Raw genomic sequence first — 24,184 nt, 5'->3', positions numbered from 1 at the left:
AGGGGCACAAACTAAAAAGCCTATGTAACAACATGTGGCACTGCACAAGCACCTAGCAAGAGGACATTCCTTTCTTTAAACTCATGCTGGTTTACTAGATCAAGGGGTCCTGCTCTCCTGGCCCTGAAAAGAGGAAAACTCAGACTGAGGGAACGGATTTGGAGCAGTGAGTTCAGGTGTAATAAAATGACTGTAGCTGTGCATACACATACTATGATGAAAAAACAAGTCTCTTGGTAGAGCCATGCCTGGCCTGTTCGCCTATCACTGCAGATGCCTCCAGCACACCCCCTGGCCAAAGTAACTGCTCGCTTCTCCTGATTTGGAAACAACCCAAAACACTGCAGAGCCAATACCTTCCCAAGGGACAAAGAGATAACAGTCACTTTGGACTTTCTGTTGAATAAAGTAAGCTCCCAGACAGAAAAAGAGAACAGTCCTCTTTGTTGGCTACAGAAGTGCAGGGTCTGGTGTCATACAGCCCATTGCTCCCACCCAGTCCTCCCGCGGAGCAGTAACTTATTCGGGGAGCAGCAGTACTATTCAGTGGAAATTGATGGGGCTGCTTTTGAGCTAGAGCCCTACTCGCTGCAAGTAATACCAGTGATGGCTGGACCTCGTACTGAAGTCCTGCTCTATATTTGGGAACGTCATGTCAGTGAAGAGAAGATGAAAGGCTCCTCTCTGAGAATGGGTTGAGCAAACTTGTAATATATTCCAACCCGATGTTTGCCACATACTACAGCTGACATGTCTTCTACTACTTGTAAATCCATCAGGAAAAGGACTTCAGAGGAGTTTAATGTATTCCCAAATTCATGTGGAAAAATTTCAATTACCACCGAGGGCAATCCTTTTTACATATTGAAATGTTTAGTTCTGATATTTTTAATGATGAATTTAATGTTGGAGATGCCGGTCTTCGAGGGGGGACAACTTTTTTTCTTTTCACCTTTTTTCTTTCAGAATGGACTTTGCTGTTGTTTAAAAAAGTGATGTCAATTTCAGTAGGCTTTTATCACTACAGAGAAAAATAAACATTCCCATCAAGTGTAACATTTGGGTTAACCTGAAATGCTCTGCTTTGCTTTTTCAGTTTTGATAAGAAACCTGGAAGGTTTCCATCTTTTTCTGACCTGCACTTGTACTCTGTAACTTTTTGATGTGTCCAGTGAATCAAAAAAGAAGCATAATTCCACAGTGACTCTTCTGTCTTCCTGATTTTAAGCATGATATTTTACTTATGTGTGATGTTATGTTTCAGACTAAGATATTTATTCAAGTTTTGGCTTCCTGGCTATCATCTTCTGTAATAGCATGAGACAAACAAAGAGCATATGGCTGCACCGAGCAGTGCCTTAGTGTATAGTGGGTCGTGTTAAAATGAAGTCGGTATAAAGACTCTGCTGGTGGGTTTATGCTGTCTCTATGGCCACCCTCGAGCCTGCAATCAGGACAGAGGTGTTGTGCAAGCAAAACCCATAAGGAAGCTGTATGCACACTAGGACAGGTAAAGATTAGGGACAAATAGATTTTTCAAGTGCAAAATAATTGGGTTTGATAAGTGAAAAGTGAATCTTTACCACACCCCAATATAAAAAGAGAGCAGCTAGTGTGGAAGCAAAGTGGATTCAGATTTAAAAATCTTCTTCTTGCTGGGCATGATTGAGCTGCTATTACATTACAGCACATGTCAGAGTGAGAATCTGGCCACGCAGGCACTGCCTCGCCACAGGGAAGGTGGAGAAGGGGCCGCAGGGACGGTACTGCCAGCAGTGGCACAGGGCACCCTGAGTACAGAGCGGTCCAGGAGGAGCAGTTTCACACAGCCAGGCAAGGCTTTGCAAAGCAGAGGAGGAACAAGAGGCAGGGGTCAGAATGGTTTAGGAGCATGCTGAGGTCTGGTGTTTGGGGGGAGGGTGTCTTCCTGAGCGCTGCTTAATTTTCTGTGTGAGACTGGGAAAGGACTCTCCTCCCACCCAAAGCGAATGTGGAAACCTTCCACAGACGTGGTCTGGGTTTGCTTTTAGAGGCAGAAATACTCTCAACTTAAAAAGCCATATAGTCTTTCTTTGAATATGTGCCTGCCCTTTTGAGGGTCCAGCCCTTCTTCCATACAGACTGCTTGCTCTTTCTGGACATTGTGTATTGGCCCAACACTGAAACGCATTAGAGGGAATGTGAATCAAGAGTAAACATAAGAAAAAAAGGGAATATAATCAAGTACATTTTGGACATAAAGCCAGCAGACACAAGGAACTGAGTACATAGAAAAGATTTCTCAGAAAAAAAGTCTTCAAGCTACATAGGAAAAGCAACAGTTGTCACTGTAAGCCACATACTTGTGTGCAACTGGGACCTGAGCGGAAAAGCAAGCGTGAGAGCATGCAGCACTTTGTCAACTGCATGAGCAACCCTGAGGGATGTTTGAGTAGGACAAACATTAATGTTTCCCCAAAACACACTGAAATTCTCTTAAACTTGGTGTCTCAGTTACAAGATGTAATTCTGTGCCATGACCGCTCTCTCTGTAGCCACTGGCCTTATGCCTTCACCTACCTGGATATGAGGCTCCCCTACCTTCAATCCAAACTGGCCCACAATGAGGGCTTACACAGTTCATCTGGGCCGTGTTTGGACACTACTTCTTTCCCTGGAAGGTTTTCCTCCTGGGTCAGTACAGATTACATTTGGACTGGGAAACGGCCATGGTGCTTGATGAGCCAGCAGTCCTGGACCTCCTACTATCCAGGAGCAGGGCCAGGCTGGAGCACAGCCCAGCTCCCTTTGGGCTCTTGCTCCCTGTGGAGACCAAGCTGTGGTGAGAGCCAATGCCTGGCCAAGTTTGGCCCCAGCACGGAAGTAGGACATGGGCAGGATGGGAACCTGGGAGCGAGGAGCTGCTCCTGCATCCCAGGCAGGAACAAAAGAGTGACTGAACAGCTCTCCCAGAGTAACAGAAATTTCTTCTCCAGCTCTTAAACCAAGGAGAAGATGAACCTCCCCAGGTTCACACAGACACCTTTACAGAAAGGCAACCTGGCTGCTGGTGGCACCACAAGATCTCTCCTTTCTTTAGGTATCCCCTCAATCCCCTGTGTCTCAGCCTGGATCTTGCTTCCATGTTTTCTCCCCGGTCTTGAGAGAGGACTTATTTTCAAGGCTTTCTTATTTACAACTCTCTTAACCCTCCTCCTCCCCGCTTCGTGACCCAGAGTAGTTTTGTAGATTGGCTAGAGAAGAGGCAGAATCCTCAAAGCCTGGGCTGGAGGCACTGTTCCTTAATCACTTCCAAGCTGAGCTGGGAGAAATAGAGGGTTGAGCTGTGCTGTCTGCCTGCATTCCCATGCGTGAGTGCCCAGAGAGACCCCGGCAGCCTGGGCAGCCCCCAGCCTCAGCAAGGATCTGAGAGGCTCCAAATGTGCCACGCATGGCCATCAGCATCAGCAGCCACACAAGGTCTGACCCTTCATGGGGGTTGACAGCTGCAGTGCCACATTCGCTCCAGGGAACAGTCTGGTCATATTTTGTGTTTTCTGTGTTTTTTTCCTACTTCATGTGGTTGCATGAGGCAACGACAGCCACAGCAACCGTCCCCACATCTCCTCCCTGCGCCGACCCTCTAAGACAAACCCACTGCGTTTCCCCAGGCCAGCGCCGAGCCGGCGAGACAAACCCTGGGAACTAGGCAAAGGGTCTCCTTGCCCAGAGTACCCCACCAACAGAGAGCCTGAACTAACTCCTGTAGCTAACCTGCATCTCACCGTTGATTTTATTAAGCAGGGAAGGGGCACAAGAGGAAAAAATCCTCTCGAGGTCTTCCTTCTTGTCCCCACCCTTCACCTGCGTATCACCACCTTCCCCGTCTCTGCTGTGGATGTCTCTGAGCACAAAGTCTGTGTCTCTGAGGCACCATGGTTATGGCCCAGGTGGGAAAGGGTGGAGGTTATGTGGGCCGTGCGTGCACATGAGTCTTACACAGCTGTACGCAGGGCAAGGTCCTTTGCACTGAGTTAGAACAGCCCAAGGGCTGCTCTGGTTTACGCACCCCAATGCTCACGAATTCACTAATGACAGCCCTGAGGAGCTGAAGCTGCAGGTAAGGCTTCTACCATCAAATCCGTTTCCTCCAGCCACCCATCCGTTTCCCTACTACATTGCCAACAGCACGCAAAACTGATACAAGAGCAGCTATGTCGGGTCTCTTGTCAAGCCTTCGTGCTGGGGGACCCTGCAAGTCTGCACAGAAAGAATTGGTTTCAACGGGATGGGAAACCATCCAACCACCAGTGCAGAAATCTTTAGCTGAGCCCCATCCCCTCAGTTGCCGTCAGGGTCACTGGAAAAAGCCATGACTCAGCTGGTCTATTTAGGTACCTGCTTTAGGGCAAGAAGAGTCACGTCCCAGAAGTGGCTACTTCTCTCTTTCCTGTACTAGGTTCCCTGCAGATTTTCCTTTAGACCTGACAGCAATTTGGTTAGTAGACAGCAATGCGTTTAACCACAGAATGTCAACAACCTCCTTAATCGGCTTACAGATATGCACGCCACCAACATACAGACATTTTGCAGGGCTGTATTGCAGTGGACACATCACAAATTTAGACTAGCTCTGCTGTCATTGGGATGAATTTCCTTTCATCTTAATGAATCAAATATGTCCTGTAACTCGTAATTATTTTTCATTTGTACTAATACCACACAAACCTTTTATTTGCTAGTCAATTCAGTTCATGAATGGAAAATATGCAGGCTGCAACTTTTTACAGTGTGCTATAGAAAGAGTTGCTTTCAGGCGCCACTATTACATAATGATGTTCTAGAAAAAAAAAAAAACTCACAAAACCAATATAACAGTGTATTTGCTTGGGAGCACAGAGTACATAGCTGTGTCTGTTGCAACACAACCATCCTGAATTGCAAGAATTTCATGTTTTTTAAACAGCATCCATGACATCTGGGAAAAATTTCTGCAAAAATAAATAGGCACACAATGTCCTGAAAGGTAAACGGCTCCTTGTTTCCCCAAAAGCTTTCCAAATCAGTCAGTACAAGTTGCTGAGTCCCTTTGGTGTAAACAAAGTGCTGTCATTTTGACGCTGTTTTGTAGGTACCCTCTATGCCCTCTGTAGAAGTACCGCTGGTGGGAGATGGTGGGCTTATTTATACAAGATTTACTGAGGTGGACAAGGGCAAAGAGGACAGTAGCTTCCCCCAGTAGAAATACTTCATGCAACACGTGCACTACGAGTCATGCAGCTCACATGCAAGTTATATTTACCTTTCTATACATATACATATACATATACATACACATATACACATATACACATACTCAGATGTCAACCTCAGGTTATGGCCCAATTCACTTCTACTCTTACTCAACCAGTTAGTGGAATATTTCCTTCTTAAGTAGAGAAAATGCATTTTTTTACACCCTCATATCAGTTAAAAGTAGAGATTCTAATTTAAAAGCTTGAAATTGAGTTTTAACTTAAGAAGGCTACTTCTGCTCCAAGATTTTAAGGGATTTTAACCCCAGAACAGAAATGCATGCTGCTTTCCCCCATCACAAACGTGACCACAAATACTCTGAGCAAATGTTGCTGCAGTGCAAAAGTGGAAAGACCTGGTCAGGTCTCCTGAAGGAAAATATTTACCTCAAATGTGCGCAGAACTTTAGCCAATGCCCCAACTTCTTCTTTCAGAGAGAAAATCAAAGAAATCACACCACTTTTATTTGAGGACTCTTCAATGTACATAGATTCCTGAAAGGAAAACAAACAAACAAACAAACAAAGATTTACATTCACCCCGGGGAATGAGTTTTGCTTTGTTCTGTTTCCCTTTTGTACAACATCAGCAATGTAAAGAGGATATAGAGTTGCTTTAAGTGGGAATCAAGGCAACTGTTGCTGCCAGAAGTAGAGCAGCTCTGGGGCCGCTCTGATTTATGATGGTAGAGATACAAATCCCTTCTGTCGAACTAGGGCCCGTGTGCAAGCGAGGTAGTCAAAAAGGACATGAAAATAGTCTAATATCATCTCTGCCTTACTTCAGCTCTCAAGTGTATCAAGCTCAGGGTTGACTGGAAACATTACTGCACTTTGGTTTCAGCTACAGTTCAAAGACCTTCCCTCAGGCTTTCTTTTCATTAACACTCAGGACGAAGCAGAGCAATGTAGATGAGCTCTGTGCAGAGATGCGGGCCATGATCTACATTTCCCTCCAGTTCTGCTTGTACCTTCCAGGTAGCCCCAGGAGAGGGGGTATTCACAAGAGGGATATGGAAAGTAGTTTAAAAACAAAATAACAACAAGAACCACCACCCCCACCAAAAAAAAAAGGAAAATGTTAAGGCAAACGTTTAGACCTTCCCTAAATCTCACAGTGAGTAAAGACTCAGTTAGGGCAAGATGTGTTTTCATTTATGTTTGCTCCCTTTCTCCTATTGATTTTCTGCTCTGCAAATTCCAAAAGGCAATTTCCAGTATTCCCAACAAGGAGAATGTTTATTTTAATTATTTTCATGGTTGTCATGACCAAAATGTCTTAGTATGTCTCAGTACATGTGTTTCTTTTCACAAAACCCCTGTTAAGTAGGGAAGCGCTACTTCACCACTTCAAAAACAGAAAACTGAGTCTCAGAGTGGGGCCAAATTTTTAAGTTTATCTGGGTACCTGACATGGCAGGTAAGTGCCTGCTGAGATTTCCAGAATAGCTGTGTTTTTCTGATGTCAGAGTAAATTTGATGCACAAACATCACAAACTTTTGGAAGTCACATTAATGCTTTATTTGTTTGGAGTTTTTTTAACATCTTCTGGCCTTGGGCAAATTGCCCCTGGTTGATATTTCAAAGTTTACACCAGACATCTGCAACACAGACCAGTACTGATGTAACAAGTCCTGGGCCAAAACATGACTCAAGATATCCATTCAATTTTTCTTTATGAAGATCTGTATTTTCGGTCAGACCCTGTCCTCATTGCAGCTATTGCTTAATTTAACATATAAATCAGAGTATAAAGAGTGTCAGTTCCCAGATATTGTCCTTAGAAAAGACGGTCTTTGTAGCAGACAAATTAATAACCAAATGCAGCTGCCCTGAAGCCGTAAAGTTCTTGGTGGGACTGCATTTTCTGAGACAGTGTTATAAGGAACTGCCTTCTTCTGTAAAGTAAACAATTGCTGATTCTTCAGGCTCTCTGAGGCTGCTGCTAACCTGAGAATTCATTGCCAAAGACTGGCAACAGATTTTTTCTACCTGGCGTTATTTCCAGAGGTTGCAAAGGTTAGCCAAATATTTTCCATCTTTATGGAGAACCTCTAGTGGGAACTGCAGTAGAAATAGTGGGTTTATGCACCAGAGGGAAGATTGTTGTCTGTTCAACTGTGACACTTCCCGCAGCATCTCCGTGTCTCCTGGGTCCTCACCCAGCCAGGGAGCTGGCCCAGCTCTAATGTGGTGGGAACCGAGAAGACAAGCAGTCAGGAGTGGTGTGGCAGCTGGCTAATGAAACCCATTTACACCTCGAGCAGCCACAAGGGAAAACAACAACTGACAGGAGCCTGTCAGAAGGCAAACCAAATGTTAGTAGTCCAGAAAGTTTATAATAACGTAACCAAAATTGTCATCTCAAACACTGTTCATGCATTGCTTTGCCCTTCTGTTTTCCCCCACCACAACCAAAACTGATCTTAAGGACACAACTGTGCTACACCAGTTTCTGCCTGATGGACCAAGAATTTGGTTTTCACGGTCTGCACTGGAACTCTTTTAAAAGCTATGCAGTTATGTATTTAAAATACTTTTACCAAGGCATGCCGTGAGGACCAACTTCTATGGCAGGTTGACTTGAATCTGGGTGACAGAGGAAGAATTTGTGATTTGGACACATGCAGGGGATATAACGCAAGGTTCAAGTTCTGCAAGGTGATTCTAATGTTAATTGATCTCTTTATACCATGAGATTACCCAAAAAAAGCCTTAAAAACCTTCTTTCCAACCCGGATAGATTCTCATTGGTCACTAGCCTTGATGTGTTGAGATCAGCCACTTTCAATCTGTCCTCACTCATTTTCCCACTCTTGTAAATTGATTTATGTCAGTGCTTAAAAGTAAGACACATTGCAGTAGGGAGTAGGCACTAATCCTACAAACGGAGTGACACTTGCTTAATTTCTTGCACATTCGCATATGCAGTCAGTTCACTGGAAGAACTTTGTACAAATGTTAGTTCATGCCTGAGTCTGTCCACAGAGATGACAACTTTCATTGCAAGGGGAAAGAAGAGTAAAATGATTGTTTTCCTGGTACTCAATTCTTATCGATATATATGGAGGCAATAGAAATCAATGCACACTGGAGACAATATACATCAATAGATACACTGGAGGTAATATACATGAACAAACACATTTATTGCTGAGCTTTTTGTAGTACCTATGCATAGTTTAACTGTTGATCACAGTTTATTCATTCTCAATTCAAATTCTAATTTCTTGTTTTTCAACATACAGAGAGGAATTGTAGCTTTGGGGTAGTTCTACTGTTCTCTTACTACTGTGATTATGATTAAGAGTTGAACAAATTGTTTCACTGTCATTGAAATATTGCCTGTATGACATGTATATGTGATTTATAAATGTAGTGTGGGATAAATTAAGCTCTAATTTTCTTCCACCTCCTTTTTTTTTCAGGAAGAATAATAAGAACCAATTGATGAACATTCCCGGACCTAGTACAATTTCAAAGATAGGTGGTGTGTAGATGCAAGGACAGGTTTACCTGAGCACAATGCAAATCCACATTTTAAGTTAACCACTTCACACATAGATGGATATTGCCTTTCTGATACCTGTGGCAGTATTGGGGGTCAATAACACAGACCTGTCAGCCTTCTAATCCATTTCTGTGCTGGTTAGCTAAAGCCCTTCAGAGGGAATTCCAACACTGTTGAAGCCAGAGGAAATTTTCCTTGCAGTTTCAGGGAGAGAAAAATTTCACCTCTGCGTCATAAATTACAGACTTACTAGATATACAAAATCCCGGGGGGGGGGAAAGGACGGGGAGGAAGAGGGGGAAGAACATTTCAAAGGAAGTAAGATTCTGAAGTTACTTCTGAAAATGGGACTAGTTTCCAAGTTAGTTTTCTTAAGCCATTTAGATGCTCAGCTCCCATGGATGTCACTGGGACCAAGAAATCGAACAACTTGGAAAAGTAGCAAGGGTAGACCCTAGAGAATTGTTGTGGGAGTTCAGCTTCAGCACACAAAGCAGTAGGAAGCCAGGCTTCCTTGGCTGTTCTGCTCTTAAAAAGCCTTGTAGAAACAGAAGCCCTTTTTTGCACATCTTCTGCAGTTTGTCTCTGGCTTCAGCAGCATTGCATAGGACACATACATGCAGAATTTGGTCCTAATAATTAACCATGCTGGCCTCAGGTTACATCACTTGCCCCTGCAGTAACTACAGTGCCTGCAATCCAAAGGCATGGGCTTCGGGACTTTCCCAAAGCAAAGGGTTCAAAGTAAGTCAGTAAACATTAAAAAAGGGGATGTAAGAGTCTCAAAACTTAACAAATTGCTCCATCGAAAGAACACATAAATTCAGCTGCTTTCCTCTAACAGAAGACAGCTTTCTTTCATCACACAGGTTTAAGACCTCTAATTAGCTGCTGGGCTTTTCTGCTTCTTCTTCTCTTTGCCATATATTCAAGGATACTGTTGCAATGTTCATTTTCATTCCCACTGCACTTCTGTGAGCACAATTAACAACAGACAAGTATGCCGCCTGCCGAAAGGAAGAATGGTGGCAACCAGGCACCGCAAAGCATCGAGACAGGCGCCTTGCTTTCTCCCATCTTGTGTCACGCTGCCTCTCAGAGAGAGGGGGGACAAAATTTGCAAGCATGGGGGGGGGCAGGAGGGAGGCAGCCACAGCCCTCCCTGCGAAGACCGGGCACACAGACCCCATCGCTTACCTGGAAAGGGTCGCCATTCATTTTGCAGTGCTGCGCGTCCATGTTGCAGAGGCAGCGATGCCCACTCAGGGAGGCCCTTTCGTCGCTGCAGGTGAAGCCTTCTAACCTTACTACAGTGGCCAGAACTCTGTGCAAAGGTATTTAAAGCAGAGCAAGAGAGGCAAAGCCATCCCCTTCCCCCCCCTTCTTCCCCAGCTCCCTCCCCCAGGACACGGTGCCAAGGGGGCGTTCTTCGTACACGCCCCCCCCACACACACCCACCCCTGGCACATGGACCAGCCTCTCCACGCCAGCCGGCCCCTGTGAGTTCCACCCCAGCGCGTAGCGGCTCTCCAGCATATTGTTTCTATCTGCGTCCAACGTGGACGAGCGGTATGCTTTGAATTAACAGCCTTCCTCCTCCTGATTGACATCAGCCGCTGTTTTCATCTGTGCACGTCAACGCGTCGTCTTCAGTTCAGCCTTCCCCCCCATCCATTCCCACCACTACGTGCGTGTTCAGCCTCAGGTGGGTTTCCCACTGGGGCTCGCTCCACGTGACCAGGGATCAGATGTTCTCCAGGATCTGCTCTTTGGATGCCAAACACAAGCCAGAGAGGGTGGTGGCACAGCGTAGCAGCTGAAGTATTTGTCCTTTAGTAGGACCTTTTGGGGCTGTATCCAAGAGGTCAGAGAGCAGGAGACATCACTCTAGACATTGGAGAGAGACCCGGTGTAAAGGAAGCATGAGATAGAAGTTAGCTGCATGAACCTCACACTGGGATATGAGTCTGGACATGGAGAAAGGGAAGAAGGTAAAGGAAGAAAATGAGCAGGGAAGAGCAGATCAGAGCTAGGGGGCAGGAGGATGCAGAAGTGCAGAAGATGTATATGCATTTGTATATAGTGTCAGCTGCAGAGAGCTACAAGGGGTGTAAACGATTTCAGAAAAGGCTGGCAGAGGATTGGTGTAAAAGAGCCCAGATTTGGTTTAAAAAGAGTGACCAAAGCAGTTGAGGGAATAATGGAAAGCTGTAGCCCAATACCTGAGGGCAGTGAAAAAAAAAAAAAACCAACAACTGGTCAAGTATCTGTCTTGCTATTCGGAAAGATGAAGTCTGTACTGAGACAAACTGTGTCAAGGCAGGTAATCTTGCTATATTTTTGTGAAGAAGATAAATTCTGTGGAATAGACAAATCAGCTCTTTGCAGTTATTTTAACCTTGAGGGAGGCTCTGCTGCATGCACCAGTGCAAACTCAAGTTGGTGAATACTAACAAAGACTTGCCATGAATTATTGGTACTTACAAAATCCAAAGCTGTTAAATCTGATCAGCCTTGCAGTAAGGAAACTGAGTGGAGTCACTTTTAGGGATCTCAGTCCTCAGTTGAAGCCCACGGCTGTAGAGTCAGAATCCAGTCCACTGCAATTATTGACTGTACAATGTGCATCTGAAGTAACTCAGTGTTTTGGATGTGAAGACGTGCCTTTTTCAGAAGAGCTGTTGGTTTGTGCATCCTGCAGCCGCACACAAGAGTAGAAAGTTACTTTCTGAAGTGACCAGCAAGCCTGTGGTACGGGCTGGCAGGTCAAGGTAGGCACCCAAATGCGATACACGCATAAAACACTGGGCCCTGCTGACACCATGGCAGCAGATTGGGGCAAGGGGAGACGGGGCAGTAGGAGAAAAGGAGGTTAAGCTCAGTAATTGCCAGCAGTTTAAAAACTGCTGGGTTTGAACTGCTCAGCCAGTAAATTCACTACGGGAGGCAGTATTTTGTGTCCCGTGTTTGTACAGCACCAGGCACAGTCCTATCCGTGACAGGGACATTGAAGGTCCCCTTGCAAAAAAAACCAAACAGTGAGATGAGGGTGGTGACAACACTGATTATAGTAGTCCCTGTGCAGGACAAGACAGACTCCAGCAACTAGTTTTGTGTACTTACCTCACACACCATGCCTCACTACCTGGTATATTTTTCAACTAGGTTTTAAAAAACTTAAATGCATGTCCTAAGGCTGGCCAAAATAACTGTGGCATCCAAAGTCATAAACAATTTTTTTCTGTCATTTGTTTCTGCCTTCCTTTTTCTTTCTTTTTTTTTCTTCTCTTTTTACTAGCCTTTGATCAATCTTTTTTCCTTCTCTGTGGTTTTTACATGAATTTAGTCTTTTTTTCCTTTCTTCCATCCCTTTGCTTAATGGCAAGGCAAAGTGAAATACCGGGTATGCAAAATATTGCTCATTCCAACTCCTTGTAATTATCTATTTTGCCTTCTCCTCCCTGCTTTTTCTGTTTATGCTGCAAGCTTCTCTCTTACCCTTATTGCTACATAATCATAATATCATCAGTATATTGTCACCAGTTTAATCAGCCGGGTAGCAAAAGGCACTAGCTTGAGGAAGCAAAGTTTCTTCTTGCCAGGAGGAATTCCCAAATTCTCTTGTTCCGGAGCAAAGCTGGGGTGGGTGTGTATGTGTGTGTCCAGTGCCATTACAATATGAACACACAATTGCATCAGTGCTGGTTACCTTGGACCATTTCAGAGTCCAAGCTGCCTCAGCTTCCCTGTCCCCTTTGAAGTACTGGTTGAGCGTATGGGTTCATTCCCCTGCAGTGACATTGCTAACTGGGATTTCCCACTTGGGTTTCAAGTTTCCCCACGCATCTGGTTCCCCATACTCCAGGTGAGCACCTCAGCTTTGGGTCCACTAGTCATGCTCCGGGCTCTCGCTGCAGCACTGCACAACCCAACTCCTTTCAACCACCCGCAGATATGCACTGATGTCCCATATCACCTCCATCTAAAAACACCTTTTCGCCCTGGGAAACACATACCTTCTTGTGGCACGCATACACGTGTACACACACAGTACACATCCATTCCTGGCTGTGCTGCTCAGCCACAACTAAGAGGGCTCTTTGCACTGAAAGTCGGCCAACTTTCAGTGCAAAGAGCCCTCTTAGTCTGTGGCCTGAGCAGCACAGCCAGGAATGGATGTGTACTGCTCTTCCGCTTCTGCCTTTACACGTGTATGGGCGCAGCGGCTTCAGAAGGTGTGTGTTTCCGGTCTGTGGCAGGAATGTCCCTTCCCATGCACGGACACTGAGACTATCTTTGGCCTGAAGCTCCCTGCCTGCCCTGCTGCTTCAGGATGTCCCAGCAGATTTGAGGGAGCAGTGAGCAATGGAGAGAAGCTCCATTTTCTGGTAAAACCAGAAGCTCCTGAAAAATTCCCAAATGAGGATTCAGTGAGTATCTCAGGGGTTGTGTGTGTGATGACAGGGAGCGGGCGAGGGTCCTCCCCTTATCGATATCGTGTGTGCATTTACCAGAGGTCTTCGGGTGCTGCAGCTCTCCGGTACGTGCCAGCCGGGCTGCCTTTCCTTACATCCCGCTCTACATCGCGGTTGCAAAACTGCCCGGCCGCATCCCCCATCCTGGCAGAGCCCGGCTCCCCGACATCTCCCGCAGCTAAACCCTTTTTGGCCGCACCTCATCCCCTTCCCCAGACCAGTTTCCCCCGTCCTCTTCCCTCCGGAGCGCGGCGTGGCCGAGAGGTGGCACTGTGTCCTCACGGCAGCGGCCGCCGAACCGGGAGCCGGGTGGAGGGGGGGGGGGGGGGGACACGGACACTGGGCCGCCTGCCCCCGAGGGGGTGGGAGTGGGGGGGTGTCCGCCTCCCAGGCTGCGGCAGGCATCACCCAAACCCCTTCCCACCCTTCCTGCCAGGGGACTGCCACCGCGGAGGCGCCGGGCAAAACACCCCCCGGCCTCCCAAATTTAGCTCTCCAAAAAGTGGCGGCGGGGGGAGGCGGGGAGGGAAGAGGACGGGGGGGCAGCCCGGTGTGATTTATCCCCCGGGCCTGTGATGGACGCGGGACGCGTGGCTGCACAACGGGGCCACCCCGGCAGGACCGGCGGGCGAAGGGCCCCGTCCCGCGGGCGCGGAGGGCCGGGGGCGCCGCGTAGCCCGGCGAGACCCGCGGGAGCGGCGGAGGGGCGAGCGGGCCGGGGCCGGGGCAGCGCTGGGGCCAGGGAGGGGGATGGGGGGGGCGACTGCCACGGCTGCTGCTTTTTTTTTTTTTTTTTTTTTCTTTTTCTTTTTTTTTTGCAGCCCTATATGCAAACTGTCACTTCAGGTTAGCACAAGACCTGATGTAGCTCATTAGCATGAGCTGTATCTAATATGCTTAAAACCTCTAATTATTTATTATGCCCTAATTGGCAGCCCAAGAAATGTCCGCAAAATGATGAGTGTTCATCCCGAGACGCCTTTCGAGAAGAATTCAGCAGTGTCCCTGGTCAAACGTCATTTTTAATTCTTCATTTGGGGCACAGGCTTTATTCCTCTAATAGAAGATACAACGCTAAAAAACTCGTTCAGCTCGCTAGCCCGAGAACTAGCCTCCCTCCGCCCTGGGCCGGGTGGGCAACAATTACTCACGAACACGGTTTAACGCTAAAAGTCCTTCTTTCTGTGAAGGGACGCTTGGGAAGAGACGTTAAAGTTCCTCAAGTACGCAAAAGTGTAGGCAGATGCTCCTCGGAAATTACTTACCCTAAGGAACTAGTCGTCCGCGGAAAAATCGCTTTCCTGCCTTCTGAAAGTAGCAAAGTTTTGAAAATTATATTCGCATAGAAACTGTTTCAAAATCAGTTTACCTCTCTGGGGTCGCCCTCCCCTCCCTCCTAATTGCCTTTTTTTTTTTTTTTCTACCAAGCCTGTATTATGTTTCTTCAGGTTGCGCCAACTATTTATTTATCTTTATTCTTTCTCTCTTTCTTTTCATTCATTATTCTCTCTCCCTCTCTTTTTTTTTTTTTTTTTCTTCCTTGTGTGTGTGGCTTCCCGGTCTGATCTGTAGCTTGTTACCACCCACTGCACGCTCTCTCCTGCAGCCGAGGTGTTTCTATACAAACTTCAGCGTCCAGTTGTCATATTAATTATTACACTGAGTAATGACTGAAATAGTCAAAATAAGGGGAGACTCAAGAGAGCTTTTTCTTGCTGCTCAAAGATTCAGCAAAGAAGCCTTGCAACAAAGCACTAATTGGTCCCCAGAAATACTCTGACAAGGCATGGAAGATAGGTTTCATAAAGCCCAGCAATTGTGAAGGGGGAAAAGATCCTTGAATAGACCCCACGCTTCTTTTCTAAACTCTCTTGCTGAGCAAAAAATGGACTGCTTCTTGAATACTGGACTGATCTTGAATGCTATACCCAGCAGAGAAAAAAATGCACCATTTATTGTAAGTTTTTTTTCCAGCTATTCATGTGTTCTATGTGGAGAATAAGCTGGTTTTGTTTACCATGAAAGACCTTTTACTTTATTTTCACTCTTGGGGGGGAAGCTGGAAAGGGGAGGGGGAGGGCAAGGGGAGGGAGAGAAACACATGTGCCCAAATCCAGACGAGCTGCCTACTGTAACAAAATGGAGTGTAACAAATCCTACAGAAGTCCCGAATGTATCGATTCTTTGAAGATCTATATAGATTAACGACTTTCGTTCTGCTTTTCCAAGACGGCATTTAATCATAACGTAAATGGCCTTTAAAAAAAGAAAAGGGACGGGAAAAAAAAGCATACCAAAGTTTAAAAAAAAAAAATAAAAAAAAAGCAAGGACTTCAAAAGACCTCATGAGTGTGGCTACAATTTAGGCACACAAAAAAGCCACTATAAAATAATGACAGTTCAAGATTTAAAAAAAAAAAAAAAAAAAAAGAAAGAAAAAAGAAGAAAAAGAAAAAAAAGTCCAATGAAAAGGGCAAGAGCTATTTATCATTATGTTAGAATTAAGAATTTCAAAGTGCAGGTGCAGGACCGTGCATACGAGTGAGTGGAGGCGGGGGACCTTGAAACAATATTTATTATCTATAAATCTGGCAGCCCCAGACCCCCTAGTCTGCGCAGTGAGCAGAGAGGGGAGTTGGCAAGATTGGCATTACCTCGGACAAGGCAAGGGGTGAGTTTGTTCCCCGGCGGCAGGGAATGGCGAGGGACGTGTTGGCAAGGAAGGAAAAGTCTCTGCCTCACCCCCCCGGGCCCCGGGGCTGGGGAAGCCGAGTGGGGACAGAGCCACGGAGGCAAAATTACATGCAAATTACGTTCGGTGACCTCTGGGACTCACATCTTTTGCCTTTTTTAAGAGCCCTCTGAGACTCAAGAAGGAGGGACCCAGAAACTCCAGTCTCATTCTGCCATTTCAGGGAAAAAGGACAGGAATTCCCCTACATGGTGTTTCCATGCCAGTTCTGCTAGTGGGCTGCTCCAGAAGAATTACTCTGTTTAAATATGTATATAGTTTACAGGGCTGCAATTATTTTTATATTCCTGTTGCCGTTTCCCAAAGCACTAGGATGCGAATCAAAGCACTGGTCCATTACTGTTCATTATTCCCGTGATATCACAACGTGGAGCTGATGACGCAAAAGCTATTTCCAGCACAGAGAATTATGATGTCAGACAAGGGATGTTGAACAAACCATCCAGAAGGCTTGCAACTGAAGAGGGAGAGCTCCCTATACAGAAAATAAAAACGAATGTTTTACCCTGCTTCGGTCTGGCTGTCCTGCCCAAGGGAGATTAAAATCATTTAATACGTTTCACACGCAACGAGACAGTAGGCTAAAAATCAGAAACTCAGTGACCAGTGAAGAGGACCCTGAAATAAATATGGCAGAAGCTAGAGCAGACAGAACTACTTCACCTTTTTTCATCATACATATGCATTAAAAGCTGCCACGTTAAAAATTACCAAAAGACTAGTTAGCAGGTGCACCTTAAGGTTCCGACGTTGCTGCTTAGCCCTGTTTAAACTCACGTGCATGTGCCAGCCAGGGTCAGGGATCCAGTGGCAGATGAGAAGTAGTGATCTCTACAGCTCCAGCCTGCTGTAGTGGAGACCAGCAGCAGAGTGGGGCTTATTTTTGCACACATTTCCACCGAAACCCAAACAGGGACTGTGCAGGTCTTCTCCTTCCACGCTTTAGGGCTGGTGTGAGCACCGAGGATGAAAGCCACTTGCCCGGGACTTCCTAGAGCCATAATCTCATCCATGGCAAGACTGTCATACCATGGCTCTGCTTTTTTTAGGGGGCTACACAGCACCCACCTCTGAGTCTTCAGAGTGGAGAGGTGCAGAGAGAGGTGGAGATGAGACAGAGCTGAAGGGAGAAAAAATGGGTTAAAGCTTGCACAGATACGTGGATATGTAAAAGACAGGAGGGCAGGGAGAGAAGGTCCTCACTGCTGCTCGGGCCAACAGCAGGACCACCAGCCCGCCCAGGTGCTGAGCCTGGCCATGTCTCCCAGGCTGCCCACACCCCCGCAGCCCCAAGGGTTGGTGTGACCACCCAGTCGTGCCAACCTTAAGCTCTCACCACCTCAGCGCTGCCTTTCCACATTTGGCCCTGAGTCGCCCGCGAGACTTCACCTGGCAGCAGGAGGAATTTCCTCTGCGTAGGCCAGGTCCATCCTGACTCTCCAGTTACAAGCAAATGCCGTCGCCCGCTTGGAAAGGTGGTGACCTGCTCCCACTTTTTGCTGGGTGCCACAGAAGGCAGCAGAGGCTTGGAGAGTTCCCTGGGACCAGCAAGCGGACAGCGTGACCTGGGAAACGGGCTCCAGCGGCGAAGGGAGAGCTGTCTCATCTGCTTGCTCTGCTCAGCACACCCATACTTCATGTCACCCGTTGAGACAAACCTCCTCCCCCGTGCCGGTGGCAGTACTGTGCCACTCAGACCTCACGGGTACCGTCCACCAACCCAAGGGGGTTTTGTCCTTTCTCTCCGGACAGGCTCCCCCCTCGGCACCCAGCATTTCCAAGGGGTAACTCCAGTTGACCTCTCCCCAGGCCACACACGCTGCTGCTCGGAGCAGTACGCCCCGAAACACCCGCACCCCCGTCACCCGCCGTTGTCGCAAGCTGATAGAGCCATCGGCTCCGGCTGCCGTGCGTGGAGCAGCGCCCGGGACACGCAGGGGACTCAGGCTGGCAGCAGCCGGCGAGCGGAGGAAGCGGTACGGGGCATCCCGGCGCTTCCCAGGGACCGGGATAAAACCGCTCTTCCGCGGTCCCGCACACGGAGAGGTTTCCCTTCCCGCCTGCCTGCGCACACGCGCATCTCCCGCGGGCATGCCCCGGCCTGCCTGCCCACGCCACGGGGACGCCTCCGGGCCAGCGGTCCTCCCCTCCGGACCCTCGCAGGTGGCCGCGGAGGTCACCCCCAGCCCCCCGAGGCCCCCGGCGGCAGCCGGCGCAGAGGATGTCCCGCACCTTCCCGCATCCCCGCAGCCACCTCCCCCTACCCCCCCTTCCCTCGCCCTCACCCCTCCGCGGCAGCGCCGCGCACCCCACGGCAGCACAACGGCGCTCGGGGACCCCCGTCCCCGGGGAGGGCCCCCCGCTTTCCCCTGCACCCCCTCACCCTCCACGGGGAGCCGCGACTCCCAGCCCCCCCCTTCACCTCCGCGCCCCCCCTCTCTTCCCCCCCCCCCCCCCCGCGGCGGCCCACGCGCGCCGCCTCCCGCCCCGCCGCCGCCCCGCGCGGCGCCCCGGCGCGGGTGTTTGCTCAGGGCCGGGAGCGCGGCACGCGCCGGGCGCACGCACTTGCGACAACAAACCCGCGAGGGGCGGGGGGGCGGCGGGGCCGGCGGGGGGGGGAGCGGGCACCGAGGGGGCGGCGGGAGGCGGGGCCGCGCGGCGGCCAGCGCGTGTGTGCGCCGGGGGCGGCGGCGGGGGGGCGTGTGTATGTGTGTGTGTGAGACCGTGGAAGGCGCAAGGTGCAGAGCGTGTGCGTGTGTGTGTGTGGAGGGGGGCGGCGGGGGGGGGGGGGGGAGTGCGTGTGTGCGCGCGTGTGTGTGTGTGTGTGTGTGTGCCGGGGGGGGGTGGGGGGGGAAGAGCCCCGTCCGCCCCTTATAAGAGACACAATCCCCAGCCACTTTTTTGCAAAAGGGGCTTTGCAAAGCAGCCTGCGCACACGCGAGCGCCACGAGCCTCCCCGCCGCCGCCGCCGCCGCACGGAGGGCGAGAAGGGAGGGAGGGGGGCGGGCAGAGCCGCTCGCCATCCCCGGCCGCCCGCCCGGCTCCGCCGCCCCGCTCCCTGTGGTCGCCGCTGCCCCTCTCCCCCTGCCCTCCGTCGCCTTTCTCTCCTTTTTTTTTTTCTAAGCGAACGCCGCCAATTATTATTATTTTTCCCCTCTTTTTAGATTTTTTTTTTTTTGGGGGGGGGGGGGGGAGCACGGGGACCGGCCGTCTCTCGGGTGCCGCCGCCTCGCAGGACGCCCATGGCCAGCGGTAGCCCCGCCAGGATGGCCACGGGGGCCGGGCAGCCGCCCTTCCTGCAGCCGGCCTGCTTCTTCGCCGCGGCGGTGGCCGCCGCCGCCGCCGCCGCTCCGCCGGGGCCGCCTCCGGGAGCGCCGCCGCCGCCGGGGCCGCCGCCGCCGCCGCAGCTGAGCCCGGCGGGCGGGCAGCCCTCTCCGGGCGGCAAGCCCTCGGGGCCGCGGGCCGCCAAGCGGCAGCGCTCGGCCTCGCCGGAGCTGATGCGCTGCAAGCGGCGGCTGAACTTCAGCGGCTTCGGGTACAGCCTGCCGCAGCAGCAGCCGGCGGCCGTGGCGCGGCGCAACGAGCGGGAGCGCAACCGGGTGAAGCTGGTGAACCTGGGCTTCGCCACCCTGCGGGAGCACGTCCCCAACGGCGCCGCCAACAAGAAGATGAGCAAAGTGGAGACGCTCCGCTCCGCCGTCGAGTACATCCGCGCCCTGCAGCAGCTGCTCGACGAGCACGACGCCGTCAGCGCCGCCTTCCAGGCCGGCGTCCTCTCGCCCACCATCTCGCCCAGCTACTCCCACGACATGAACTCCATGGCGGGCTCCCCCGTCTCCTCCTACTCCTCCGACGAGGGCTCCTACGACCCGCTCAGCCCCGAGGAGCAGGAGCTGCTCGACTTCACCAGCTGGTTCTGAGCGCCGGCGGGCCCCCGCGGCAGGTGGGTGCGCGCCCGCGGAGGGACGGGGCGCCGGGAAGTTGGGGGGGGACGGGAGATGGTGGACGGGGACGACGCGGGGTGGCTGGGGGGGGGTGGGGGCTGGGAGGTTCAGCCGCCGGGGAAGGGGCGGGGGGGTTGGAACCGCAGCCGAAGTGCCCCCGTGGTACTTACGAGCGGCTCCGGCAACCCGACGCTTCGCTGGTCCCGGCGCGTCTCTGATCTCCTCTTTCTTTTATTGTTACAGGACAGTTGCAAAAGGGAAAAAAAAAAATATATATATATATATATCACACACAGAAAGACAGAGAAAAAGCCACCCAGAAAAAGAACCTGTTGCGTTTCCCTCTCCCCCGCCGTCGGAGGGCGGTGCGGGCACGTCTCTCGGCGGGCGGGCACAGCGCTGCGCGCCGCGGGGGCGGTCGCCCCCAGCCCCGGAGCCCGACCGGCCTTTGCACTCCGTCGCGCCGCCCGCCACGGACTGAGCCCCGGCGGAGCGGGTGTCCCGCGGGGGAGCCGCGGGGAAGGGCGCTGCGCTCCTCGGCCTGCGGAGGAGCTCTTTCTCATCCCCAGCAGAGAGGCACCCCCACATAACCATCATACCCCCCCCGCCCCCCCCCGCACCCCGCCGCGGCCCTTCAGAGACTGGCGTTCATCACTCTGTGGACAAAGTTAGTTCCCCGATGTTTGTGGAGATGTCGAAATTAAGCTATGCTGTACTCAAAGAAGCCCCTGGAGGCCCCGTCTCCCCGTCCCGTCCCCGCGCCTCTCCCTCCCCTCGCTCCGAGCTTTTCCTCTCGTTTCCATCATAGAATGCTTCCAATCTTTTTTTTTTTTTTTGTGAATTTTTTTATTATAAGAAAATCTATTTGTATCTATCCTACCCAGTTTGGGGATATATTAAGCTATTTTTGTACATAAGAGAGAGAGAGATTTATAGAGGTTTTGTACAAATGGTTTAAAATGTGTATATCTTGATACTTTTTTTAATATGTAATGCTTATTACCTCTTCATGTTTAGACTTGTAGTCGACGTTAACTTACAACTGCCATTTTTGTATGTGGTTTTGTAAAGGACTTGGATTTCCTCCAGATGTACTTTAGCACCAACGTGTCTTACTTTATAGAAACTTTGTTAATGTATTAATAATGTTATTAAACAATGTTCAAAGTGAACAAAGTTTATGCAGCTATTGTCCAAACGCAAAATGGTAGCCATTTGTTTATATATGCTGCCTTTGAAAAAAAAAAAATACACAAGCAAACAAACAAACAAACAAAACCCCTATGCCACTGCCTTTTCTTACTGTTTTATTACAAACTTACAAAGGTCCTGTATAACCCTGTTTTATACAAACTAGTTTCGTAATAAAACTTTTTTTAATTAAAATGATCTGCTGCCTACTGCATGCAATTTTTTTTTTTCTTTCTGCCATTGACAACGATGAATGTAAGGACAAAATGTTAAATGGTGTTATGCCGGAGCTGAGTTGCATATGAAGTGTTTGTATATCTGATGGATGTAACATATATATCTTTATCTATCTCTATATAAATATGCAAAGATCTAGCGGTATCACCATTGTTTTCTTGCCCTTCTGTGTTGCAAATGTGTACCCAAATCAAAAGGCGAAGGGATGATTAATGATTGCATTGTCCTTCCTGAAATCACTGCACGTTAAAGAATTCCCCCCCAAAAGCCCAAGTCCTAAAAAAAGAGGGCGCTCCATCCCGCATTTCGGCGGCGTGACCCCGTCCTCCGCGGCTCTGACCCAACGGGGCAGAAACACGCGGGGGAAGACACAGCCGCCGCCACCGAAATCACGGGCTGCTGTGTCGCCTGGATAGGTAGCGGCTGGATAAATAAAACCGTCGGGGGAAGACGGGAAGCGAGAGGCGAAGGGAGATAAAATTAAATAAATAAATGAAGTAGTAGGAATGGGTGGCAGCTTAGAGACACTGGTCTTTCTAAGCTTGTTATTCTACCCAAATAGCGTGATCTGCCTGTAAAAGTACCCAATTACCAAGACTCAAAAAGAAATTGGACTCTTCCCGCCCCCCTCCGCACTATTTTTTTTTTTTTTTTTTTTTTTGGCTAGCCTGCTTGTTGTCAGTTAGCAAGGACGTGACCAGAATTCGCCTTCTCCTTTTTCGCCTGGCTCCTGCATCACTTGCAAATTCAGTTTGCGTGCACCAAGCCAAGCGGAAAGCAAAGCGCAAAATGCATCTTACAAAAAAAAAAAAAAAAAAAATCCCAACAAAGACCGGGGAGAGCCAGTGTGTCATAGGGAGTTAAAAGAGATCTAGCCTCCTCCGCTACAACCGTGCCGTCGGGTTGCGAGGGATGCACTGTTTTTCAAAAAGAGGAGGGAAAAACTTTGGTGGAGCACCCCGGAATTTTCTCTGTGTGCGTATGTATGTGTAACTGTATATACGCGCACACAAGCATATACAGAGATTGACACATATACGTGTGCATATCAATGTATAGTCCTTTCTGCATTGCTTTAAAAGTATACACACATTTGCCCCTTCACCTCCTCCCCTCCCCGCCCCCCCCCGCCCTGAAATGATCAATATGTGATTTAATCGGGGGACGGACGGGGGGGTGGACGGGGACGGGATACGCTGGGGTCAAGAAAGCCCTCATTACTTCAGCACAAACACTCATTGTTTTAACCGCTCGTGGAACTAATGTTTAGTTATGAAAATAATAACCGTTATATGCCTCCATCCGCTCTCCCTTTACAGCATCTCCCTTTTTATTTACTCACTTTTGCAAGTGTACAGATAAGATATGCAAAGAAAGTGTAGCGAGTAATTTATAGCTATGAATATAACATTAGGATAATGTTTCATTCTGTTACAAAGGCGAAATTTCTCTTCCTTGTGTAGACAGGTGTTCTTTTTTGCTCACTTCTGAATAGTAAATATCCAGACTCATTAAACTAAAGGCAAAGTTACGCTCTTGTTCGCTACAATGTATAAGGCAGGCCCAGAAATTCACCACCTCCTCCCTCCTTTTTCCCCTCAGCCCCCTCCCGAAAGAAAGAAGAAAGAAAGGAAGAAAGAAAGAAAGGAAGAAAGAAAGGAAGGAAGAAAGAAAGAAAAGAAAGAAAGCAAGAAAGAAAAGACAGAAAGAAAGAAAGAAAGAAAACACACACACACAATTTTCCTGAAGATAGGGAAAGGGCAAAGCAGGATTGGGGTAAATCTCATTACATCTGCTCTAATCGCTTAGCAACACAAAGCCTTTTCTTGTATTAGCGCGGAGAGCCTTTCAGCGCTGCCTGACAGACAGTATTCAGTTAGCATTAGTAAACTCCATAAATCAGGGACTTCTTTGGGCGCAGTATAAGTTTTAGAGCTACTCAGGCCGGGGGGGGGGGGGAGGGGGGGGCACGACATAGAAAGGGGGCGTGTGTGTGCAGAGGGGGGTGGCCGGGCCACGGATTTATTAATTTATTTACCTGTGTATTTATTTCTCGTAATGCTGGAAAAGTGTCCCGTTAACAAATGCCTTTTCCCGAGTCGTCGTCCCCCTGCCCCCCCCCCCAACCTCCACCCTAATCAAGACCCTCGGGCAGCGACGGGGAAGCTCAGCGAGACCCCCACCATCGGGCCGCGGAGGTGGGCAGCGCCGCACCCCCTCCTCCCTTCCCCCCCATCCCCCAGCTCCGCGCCCGCGGAGTCGGGGGGAGCCTCCCCGCGGCGTGGGCTTTCTCCTCGCCCCCCATCCACGCACCAGCCGCTGCCCCCTCCCCACAGGCCTCCCCCGCCCCACGCTGCCCAAACATTTTTCCGCGCGCGGGACCAGCGCAGCCCCGCGGAGCCTCCGCGCCCCCCCGCGCTCAGGTAAGAGCGGAGAGGGGGGCCGCCCCCTGAAAGGGGCGCGGGCACCCCGGCGAGCCCCTCCATCCCGCCTCCCCCACCTTCCCCGACCCGCCCCCAGCCCCGCAAGCACCGGGTTGTGGCGCGCCCGGGGCGCTTTCCCCCTTTTTCAAAACTTTTTTTCCCCCTCTTTTTCCTTTTTTTTAAATTTTGTTTGTTAGTTTGTTTGTTCCCCCTCGTCTTCCCCCCCACCCCCCCTCTTTTCCTTTTTTATTTTTCTCCCCTCCCCCCCCCCCCGTTCCCGCCTTTTCTGTGCGGGCACACGGAGGGGTGGGGGGGTAGAGGTGGCGGGGAGGGGGGGGTGGGGGTGGCGGCGGCGGGGGCCGGGCAGGCAGCGGGCA

The 24,184-nt window shown here is 49.8% G+C and overlaps 2 protein-coding genes across 2 annotated transcripts in view; one reads left to right on the top strand and one right to left on the bottom strand.

Moving 5' to 3' along the window:
* The window catches only part of PAH (phenylalanine hydroxylase), a gene marked incomplete at both ends in the record, with an annotated part of 40,523 nt that extends 30,202 nt beyond the window's left edge, over nt 1–10,321 (bottom strand). Inside the window, 3 exons of the mRNA XM_082497725.1 lie at nt 5,661–5,768; nt 9,983–10,109; nt 10,296–10,321. Coding sequence (XP_082353851.1) covers nt 5,661–5,768; nt 9,983–10,109; nt 10,296–10,321 — 261 coding nt within the window. The remainder of the gene's footprint in view (nt 1–5,660; nt 5,769–9,982; nt 10,110–10,295) is intronic.
* An 8,933-nt stretch (nt 10,322–19,254) lies between these two features.
* On the top strand, nt 19,255–19,932 carry ASCL1 (achaete-scute family bHLH transcription factor 1; the record flags this gene model as incomplete). The annotated part of the gene is made up of 1 exon (XM_082497898.1): nt 19,255–19,932. One exon carries the CDS (start codon nt 19,255–19,257, stop codon nt 19,930–19,932), a length of 678 nt encoding a protein of 225 aa, XP_082354024.1.
* Nucleotides 19,933–24,184: the final 4,252 nt, after the last annotated feature.

This window comes from Vanellus vanellus, assembly GCF_965231255.1.
Source record: "Vanellus vanellus genome assembly, chromosome: 1".
Classification (NCBI taxonomy): Eukaryota; Metazoa; Chordata; class Aves; order Charadriiformes; family Charadriidae; genus Vanellus; species Vanellus vanellus.
The sequence above is the reverse complement of the archived record's forward strand: the minus strand, read 5'-3'. Positions and strand labels throughout refer to the sequence as shown.